The sequence below is a fragment of the Mustela nigripes genome, chromosome 13, assembly GCF_022355385.1.
Source record: "Mustela nigripes isolate SB6536 chromosome 13, MUSNIG.SB6536, whole genome shotgun sequence".
Taxonomy (NCBI): domain Eukaryota; kingdom Metazoa; phylum Chordata; class Mammalia; order Carnivora; family Mustelidae; genus Mustela; species Mustela nigripes.
The window spans coordinates 99134138-99143755 of record NC_081569.1 but is presented as its reverse complement, the minus strand read 5'-3'; the positions used below and the strand labels follow the sequence as shown (position 1 = coordinate 99143755).

The 9618-nt window shown below is 44.6% G+C and overlaps 1 protein-coding gene across 1 annotated transcript; it reads right to left on the bottom strand.

Annotated features, from left to right (window-relative positions):
- Positions 1 to 375: 375 nt before the first annotated feature.
- On the bottom strand, positions 376 to 9372 carry PTGDR (prostaglandin D2 receptor). The gene is made up of 2 exons (XM_059371281.1): positions 8464 to 9372; positions 376 to 2276 (listed from the first exon to the last, which is right to left on the bottom strand). The coding sequence occupies exons 1-2, from the start codon at positions 9298 to 9300 to the stop codon at positions 2037 to 2039; spliced, it is 1077 nt and encodes a 358-aa protein (XP_059227264.1). The 5' UTR covers positions 9301 to 9372; the 3' UTR covers positions 376 to 2036.
- Between the last annotated feature and the right edge of the window lie 246 nt (positions 9373 to 9618).

Genomic DNA, 9618 nt, shown 5'->3' with positions numbered 1-9618 from the left:
GTTGAGCGTCCACCTTTGGCTCAGGTCATGATCCCAGGGTCCTGGGATTGGGTCCCACATTGGGCTCACTGCTCGGTGGGGAGCCTCCTTCTCCTTCTGCCTGCTGCTCCCCTGTCTGTGCTCTCTCTGACAAATAAGATGAATAAAATCTTAAAAAAAAAAAAAAAAAGGATCACTAAGTTCCCTGGATAAAGCTACTCTTTAGAGTAGCTTTGTTTAGAGTAATAGAAATGTGAATAGAAGAGCATATAAAAGTTCACACATTAAAAATTCACACTGTGAAGCCGCTAGAGAATGAAATACTACTGGCAACTGTTCATTCAGAAAAGAAAGCTAAACACGTTTCTTTCATTTAAAGAAACTTCCTCTGCGCGATACTATAAAATTGTTTTTATTGATTCATTTGATAGCTTGATAGTTACCATAGTTAACCTTCCAAAAGGAAAACACACACAAAAAGGGGTACTTCCTCTGACAATACAACACATATTATATTTACACATTAAATATACAAGTGAAAGTTAAACTTGAAAACAAATGCACTTTTTATCATATGATACTCTAAATTACAGCTTGTATATTCCTGATTTGGCCATTTCACAGTTTTGCTATGCCACACACAAACACACACACACACACATATATCCAAGTTAATATATTTCTGAGACAAACCAGAGGTTTGCTCTCTGGGGTTTTCAGTGGGGTTGCTGCTAAGCTGAAATAAGGCAAATATCCTTATCTTTGGAAGGGATGGCTGAGTAGGGGTCCTGGGACTATTCGAATGTACCAGCTCTCCAGGTCAGAGTCTGAGTGTGTTGGAGTACAAAGGGACCCCAGAGCGGATGAAAACTAATATTCCCCATATGTTCTTTTACCAAAGGTGGAAGTTCTTACCTACAAACTGGGCTTAGAGTTTCTTGTTTGGTTTATTAGCTGCAGCTGTATTTTCCCCTCTTCTTCCTTTTGGCCATAGTGTTGTAAACCTTTGTAAACATGTAAATGTACGATTAAAGTGCTTGGTTGTGCTCCATTTGAGCCACATCCTGCTCTAGGTTTGAAAGCACAGCTCTCAGGAACCTCAACATGATCTCACGGTTTCCACAAAGAGCAGAATATGGCTGTTAATAGGTAGATGTTAAGGTTGTTGTTACCACCTACCCTCGAATGAGGCTGACTGAGTCCTGGGTGGGCTTTACTCTGTGTTGAATACCCTGTTGCCTCACGCAGCCAAACGCAGTAAACATGATTCTCTGGTAAGTCACACATCCCTGTATTTCAAAGAAGCATAGATCCCTCCTGCAAAGGATCTGTCAATATGATAAACTTATAAAATGAAGTTTCCAGAAATTAGAACATTTTGTAACCCACTCCCAAATTTTGATACCTTAACACCCAAGAACCTAGACTCCAAAAGAGGAAAAACTAATTTTTCTTCTCTGGGCTGTAGTCACACCCTGCCTTATGTCTACTTGTTTATGGATCTCCTCCCTACATGAGCCTCCAGAGGGTGGCTGGGAAAGTCTCTCCAAACTTTGACCTGGCTATGTTCCCCACCTCACTTCTCTGTGGAGCATCTGTAATTCAGGCTATTGTCATACAGAATAAACAAATCAGGTTTCAGTAAAAATGAATAGGGTAAGAAATTTTAAGATCACATATCACATAATTGTAAACAGTGGTGTTTCTTTTGGATTTGAATAAAGACCCTGAGGTCTCTAGACGTCTCTAAAAAATTAGGGACACCAAGCACAAACATTGGAACAATTAATGTCATCACTTTGAGACTTTTAACACTAGTTACAGTATGTGAAATTGTAGTTGCTGTTTAGAATTCGAAAACTTCTACTGGACTGGCTCATGAACAGAAAGTGAACACACATTGTTAAAGATGTTATCATATAGTTTTGAAAATACATTTCGATGTTTTGTTATAGGACATAACTTAAAATTTTTAAGTCTTTTTCTTTAAACGTGGTTGTTTGACAGAAAATGTAACATATTCCTCAGCTTACCAGAGACTGGGTAGTAAAACAGTGTCACAGACTGGACTCCACGTTAGTTCGGCAGGAATTGTTGGGCCAATTTCTGTACGTAAGAGGCCTTATGAAAATCTTGTGAAAAAACATCCGAAATACTGATGTTCTGAAAATTATGAAAATCCAAGGGTCCACAATGGAGATTACAGACAGAAAACGCAAGGCTCGGAGGTCTTCCATTTCTTCAGAGTTTCCATCTATCTCATGGACAGTTTTAAATGCTCCATAGTAAGCACGATACTGTTTTAAAGAAAAACATCCCATTATGATATTGAAAGGCTTGTGGAAGAAATAAATGCACTTAACCTTACTTTAAAAACATTAATTTTGTATGAACATGGCAACTTGGTTTGGAAGATTCATCTTGGATAGATGTATTAGCCGCAAAATCTACTGCAGTGATGGGGGTGAGTGAGGCGGCCAGCAGATGTAGGGCTGAGCTGAAGGGGAGTAGAAGGGAGGTACTCCTGGGAGCCCTGGTCTCAGGCCCTGGAGGCTGTTCCGCCTGCTGTGATGCTGCAGGCCTGAAGTGTCCAGGTCCCCGCCACGCAGAGGAAGAGCTGAGGTGGGGCATATCCAGTCCACTGAATTTTTTTTTAAGATTTTTAAAATTTATTTATTTGTCAGAGAGAGAGAGAGAGAGCGTGCACACACAAGCAGGGAGAACAGCAGGCAGAGAGAGAAGCAGGCCTCCCGCTAAGCAAGGACCCCCCCTCCCCCGCCGCCCCCAGAAGTCGAAGTCGTGCTCAATCCCAGGATCTCCAGACCATGACCGGAGCCAAAGGCAGAGGCTTTACTGACTCAGGTGCCCCAGTCTACCTAACCTTTTACAAACAGGGTCAGCACACTCCCCAAAACACAGAGGTTTTCTTTTCTTGCATTCTCCTTTCTCTCTTCTGCCTGCTTCCTGTCTTCTTATTAGCCCAGAAATAAGCCTTACTTGTGAATGTCATGTGTTACGGAGACAACAATGATACAGAAACTTTTAGTCAACATAAGGAGACAGGAAATACTCCAGTAAGATTGGAGGAGACTTATAAAAGGACCTGTTTGACTCCTGTGAATTACTTATTCTTAGAATAATGGTTACCTTTCTGCGATTGACACCTTCTTTTCAAACTAGAACACATACACACATACACACACACACAGAAATATAAGCCCACTTTTTGTGCCTGACTGCCCCTATTGTCTTGATCCTCCCTAAGGTGTCTGGCCTCCTTGGAGCCATACAAACTGCCCTCTCCCATGGCTTTACCTGCCATTGAGCCAAAAATGGCAAACACTTCAATTAAAACTACAGTTGCCTCCCACTCTGTTGGAGGCCAACTATTCTGTTCCCCATGCTTACTGAGATTCTAAATCCATAATGGGACAAAATGGGCTCTAATGGGACAGAAAATATATAAACTCAACATCTGTGGAAGGGGATATGAATAACTGCCCAGACCAGACCCCTTTGGGGCAGTTAAGGAATATGATATGTGTTTTCCCATAATTGTTCCTTACCTTGTGCTCTCATTTTTATAGAGCATTTCAGTAGGCTCAGATATTCCCATCTCATTCCCATTAAGAAGATATACTCATAGGGTACCTGGGTGGCCCAGTTGGGCCTCTGACTTGGGTGCAGGTCATGATCTCAAGGTCCTAGGACTGAGCCCCGTGTTGTGTTTCCCATCAGCATGGAATCTGCTTGTCTCTTTCCCTTTCCCTTTGCAGCTCCCCCCATTTTGTTCACACACACTTTCTCAAATATATAAAATCTTAAAAAAAATATGTATTCATATCTGAATGCCCTCTCCCATCATCATTGATTATATTACTAATAATAATGACTAGTGCCCATGTAGAGCTTACTATATCCAGGCACTGCTCTGAGCATTTTATTTTAAAAACTTCTTTTCACCCTCACAAAAATCCTCTGAAGTAAGGATGATTGTTATCTTCATTTCACAGATGTAGAAACTGAACATTTTACTTTAAAATCTTTTGGATTTTACATGCCCAAATCCTTGCTCCTTTCAAGGTCTGTCTCAAATATTGTGCCCTTCAAAGCCTCTTTGAGGTAGTGGCTAAGCCCATTAACTTTAGAGTCTGACTATAGGGTTGGATAAAATCCTCTAACCAGCTGTGTGAAATTGGGCAAGTTATTCCATTTCCTCATCTACACAACAGGGAGAACTGTACCTATCTTACTTTCGTAACTGTTGAAAGTCTGAATAAGATGGTATGAGTAAGTCCTTGACAACAGGTCCTAGCACATAATAAGAACTCAAAATTTGCTATTTTATCAATTAGTATTGACGCCTTTTCTCCTCTAAACTCTCTTATGGCCCCAATCACTCCACCCCTCACCCAGTATTCAGCTTTGGTGGGCAGATGTGATTTTTTATTTATTTTACATAGCCACAATGAACTATAGTGTCTTGAACATTGTAGGTACCAGTTGAATTTGATTAATTGACAATAGGCTCTACACTAGAGCTGATTTAAAAAGCAAATACTTCATATAAGTTTGTTTTTACATTTGCTCCTTCCTCTTGAAAGTGGAGGGCAGCCTAAAAAAATCCCAACTGTTTCAGAATACTTGATTAGTTGGGATCGGAGTAGTGAAATGACACCTACATAACTAGAATCATTTTATTTCTATGCACTATATATCCATGTCAATTCTGTTGCATATAATTAGGTTATCTGTATTTTCAAGTCACCTGATTTATATTAGAAATGTATTGTTCTACACCTGACTTTTTAATTTTATTTTTATTTTTAGAGTTTACTAAAAATGACAGAAATTAATTCATTTATGACAGTGACCCAAGTACATAATCTATTAATTCTGAAAAAGGTATCAATGTGAACATAATTTAGACTTTCAAAAAACCTCTGTTACTCAGTACTATCCTCTAGAACACACTTTATAAACTGCTCCTATAAAAGATGGCTAGATTAGTAAATAACCTCAGAATATACACCCCACATGTTTAAAGTAGTTCAATTTACACAGGGAATTGGTGTGAGAAGAGCTCCCTCTATTGAATCTGAGAGTCCATGAAAAAATGTTGCTATTGTCAATTTGCTTGAGACTCATGCAGCAGGACATCCCTGCTGAGGAGAGCTCTCTGGATTCTAATGCCCCTTCCACCCAGTTTATCCATCACAACACCCTAGACTTCATCTTCTGCTCTAGTTGCTCTGGTTGAAATCCAGTTTCAACCCTTTTCCCTGGGCCCATGGCTTGCCCACCATCCCTTACATACCTCTATACCTCCTTTGAAAGGAGCATCCCACCCATTCTTTTTGTCCACCTGAATGAAATACATACATGAGTCATCTCAAAACATGCAGGATGTCCTCTATCACATCTCTGACTCCATGGACTGGAAATATGCAATTACACAAGCTCATACTTATCTTCTCCTGGCTTGTCAACCTCTCAAGCTACTATGTCCAATTTATCATTAGATCCCTCTCTCATCTGTCCCCGCTCCCCTACCAACCTCCAATACATTGTAGGTCTCTAAGGTAAAATTAATTTTGATGAAAATACGTTTTATGCATTAGAGAACGTACTGCAAACAGCATCTAAAGCTGATCCCATATTCTTTGTATTTTCTTCCTGAGAAAGTTTTCAAGGTGGAAACTTGAAAATTCAATTTGGGGAAGTATCTTGCTCTAATGCAGCACTATAGCAAAATTAATTTTAAAAAATCAACCCTCAACACACTTTTCATTAGCTTAATGAAATACAATATTCATGCTATGAGCAAGGTTTCTTTTTAAGGTTCTTTTCTCCCTTCATACATAGCCTCAGCGAGGAGCCTGCTTCTCTCTCTCCCACTCCCCCTGCTTGTGTTCCCTCTTTCACTGTCTCACTCTCTGTCAAATAAATAAATCTTAAAAAAAATAAGTAAAACTGAGTTTAGAAAAGATAAATGAGTCACCGTCACAGTTATTAAGGGAGAAAGGCTAATTCAAACCCATGTATTATGTTAAAGCCATTATCCTTTCTGAAAGTTATAGTTCCTGTGAAGAATGCTATCTGCATTGCATATCTTTGGAAAGTTATAGTTCTTTATAAAATCATTTTCAAATCCATTATTTCCTTCCATCTTCACAATTCCCTATAAGTTAGTTATTCAAGTCTCCTGAGAGACATGTCCAAATGCAATGTTCTTGTATTATGCTCTATTATGTTCTTTTCTGCATTATTATCACTAAGACATTCAAACTGAGGACATAATATCCATGCATTTGGCTACTGTCTGCTTTTTCACAGCATAGGTAAGTAAGGCTATGAGTTTAGAGCAGAGGTCTGCAAACATTCTCTGTAAAGAGCCCAAGAGCAAATATTTTAAGTTTTATAGATCAAGGGGCAAATGGTGAATATTTGGTAGGTACTTTTATAACAAGAGCAAAAACACATTTCCACAACTTTCATTGATGAAATTTAAAATGTAATAATAATTAAACACCTTTGGGATGCCTGGGTGGCTCAGTTGGTTAAGCAACTGCTTTTGGTTTGGGTCATGATCCCAGTGTCCTGGGATGGAGTCCCACATCTCCCATCTCCCTCAGACTCTGCCTGCCATTCTGCTGCCTGTGCTTGCACTCTCTCTGACAAATAAATATATAAAATCTTTAAAAAATTGATTAAGTACTTTTGGAGGGGGGGTAATTCATATCTACTATGGAGAAAAACCAAAATCTTTTTTTTTTTCTTGAAATAGTATTTGAGTTAATTGGGGCTTAGAGTTCCTGTTCCTGCACACTATCATCAAATTGATTGCAAAATCGATTCATTTGCCAAAACTATTCTTAATTTTATTCACTATACAAAAACATTAGTAGGATGAATTTGAACTGTGGGCTGTGGTTTGCCAAGATTAGATCCCTGGACCAGCAGCTTTTTACCTCACCTGGGAACTTGTTAAAAATAAGAATCCTGGGGCACCTGGGTGACTCAGTGGGTTAAGCCTCTGCCTTCAGCTCAGGTCATCATCTCAGGATCCTGGGATCAAGCCCCTGCATCCGCATCCCACATCAGGGCTCTCTGCTCAGCAGGGAGCCTGCTTCCGCCTCTCTCTCTGCCTGCTGCTCTGCCTACCTGTGATATCTCTCTCTGTGTCGAATAAGTAAATAAAATCATTAAAAAAAAAAAAAGAAGAATCCTTCAAAAATACCTGAATCAGAAACTCTGGAGGGTGGGGCCCAACCAGCCCGACTGGTGATTCCCAGCAGGCTAAAGTTCGAGAACCACTGCTAAATATCTACCTCAGTATCTTTTCTATACATAGAAATGTAGATTTGTACATTTTTGGTAATTCTGATCTTAACCCTGCATGATAATGCTACAAACAACTCTTCTCCCACATATCAAGACCTTCGTTTAAGGAAAATCATTGTATTTCACCTTTATCCAACCTTGAAAGTGACATCCAAAATTGCTACATTGTCGTAAGAAACTTAACATTTCTATTCACAGAAGTCTCAGCGTTCAAAGGCGCTGAACTGGCAATGAATTTATTTAAATGTTGTTCATGCTGCACAAGCACACTGGGGCTGGGGGAGAGGAGCAACCCTCAAAAAGACTTCTCAGCATCAGCGGCTGCCAGAAGTCTTTGCCTGGACGCCAGCGGGAGATGCCTTCAAAACGCCTCGGTAATTCAATCTCCACCACCACCCCCGTCTGTAAACTGAAACCCGAGATAATGACTTTCATGTCACCTCGCTAGACGAGACAGGCACAAGACCTGTCAAGGCAGGTTATCAAAACGAAACCCCTGGCTGAACCGTACCTACACACCTGCTTGTCCAAACAGCCTCTCTGCCCGTATCGCCACCATCCTCCACGGCGGCAGCACCAGGAACAGCGGCCGCCACTCCTCAAAGTTTCCGTAAGACTGTTTAAAACTAAATCTATCTTTCGTCACCGGTGCGAATCGCCCTGGCATGATCACACGTTCCCTTACTCTCTTTCCATTACGACACCTGGGGGAAAACTACCAGGTACCTTAGCCCATATCTGATGCCTTTGAAATCATAGGCGGGTCTAAGAAATAAAACATTACCTAGCCACCGGGAAAGAAAGGACTCTTACTGCCAAGGAGGAACCAAGCTCTGAAGCGCAAAAAAGACCCCGAGATCTTCCCAGAGGAAGAAGAGAGGAGGGGGTGCTGCTAACCGGAGAAGTTTTGCGGGGCTAGGAAGACACCATCAGCCTTGGTCTTCCCCTTCCCTGTTTGGGCTCAACAAATTCTGTTCTGTGTCGTCGGGGCTGTGGAGGGAACCGGATCTGGGGAGCACCACTACAAACCGTCGCGGCCGAGGGTGCAGCTCCTCCTGCGCGGCGTCCGACACGCTCCACCCTTCCCTCCCGCCCGGCCGCGCTCCAGTGCCCCCGCAGCGTCGGCGCGAAGGGACTCACTATTAAAGGCAGGGAGCACATAGTGAAAAGCACGGTCATGAGGGCCAGCAGCAGCAGGTGGTCCAGCTCCTCCAGGGGCTGCGCGGCCGCCTCCCGGTCGTAGGGCCCCGGCTCCACGCGGCCCGGAGTGCAGCAGCGCGGGCGCCGCCGCAGCCGCCGGTGCATCTCGTAGAGGTTGCGCATGGCGCTCAAGTTGCACAGCACGATGGCGAGGACCAGCAGCGCCATGAGGCTGGCGTAGAGCACCGAGTAGCCCAGCACAGACAACGAACGCTCCTCGTGCACCATCTGGATGAAGCACCAGGTGCCGGGACAGTACTGCACGAACTTCCCGAAGCCCACGAAGGGCAGCGCGCAGAAAGCCAGACAGAAGGCGCCCACGACCGGCGCCACGAGCGCGCCGCGGCGCAGGGTGATGTGCCGTCGGTAGAAAAAGGGGTGCCCCAAGGACAGCCAGCACTCCAGGGCCATGGCCAGGAGCTGCAGCGTCGAGGCAAGCCCAAAGAAGGACATGAAGAAGGCGTAGGCTTGGCACAGGGAGCTGCCCGACGCGGGCGCCAGTCCCCACAGGCTCCGGTTCTGCGCGTAGGCGGCCAGCACGAAGGGGCTCACGAGGGATTTGCCCAGCAAGTCTGTGATCGTCAGGCCGCACACCAGCACGTAGAAGACCGAGGGCGGCGGGCGCGGCGGGCACGACCCCAGCCCCGAGCGCGCCAGCAGCCCGAGGGCCAGCAGGTTGCCCAGGAGGCCAGCGCTGAAGAGCACCCCGCCCATTGTCGCCGAGTTGCCCTTCTCCACCGAGGTGGTGTTGTGACAGCGGTAGGGCGGCGGCCGCATGGCGGGCAGCGCGGCGGACAGGAGCGAGGCTGCGGGAGGGCCAGGGCCCCGGCGTCTGCGTGTGGGAACCCCTGGCAGCTCCGCGCGCGGCTCCGGACGGGAGGCTGCGCTGCAGAGGCAGCTCCACCGAAGCGAGGGTGTTCCTCACCGTCGGCGCCTCCTATCTAAACCCTCCGGTCACACCCCGCCTCTCGGGGCGGGCCGCGCGCCCGCGTGCGCTCCGCGCACGGACATCGCGGATCCCGGGGCAGCAGCGCAAAGATCTCCACGCTGACGCGCCGGCCGCCAGGAGACTCAAACCTTCGTGCCCAGAGTCGG

Coding starts and splice junctions, on each gene's coding strand:
- PTGDR (XM_059371281.1), bottom strand. CDS start 9,300: ATGCGGCCGCCGCCCTACCGCTGTCACAACACCACCTCGGTGGAGAAG. Junction 2,277..8,463: donor TGTGCTCCCTGCCTTTAATA/GTGAGTCCCTTC, acceptor TCTTTAAAACAG/TATCGTGCTTACTATGGAGC.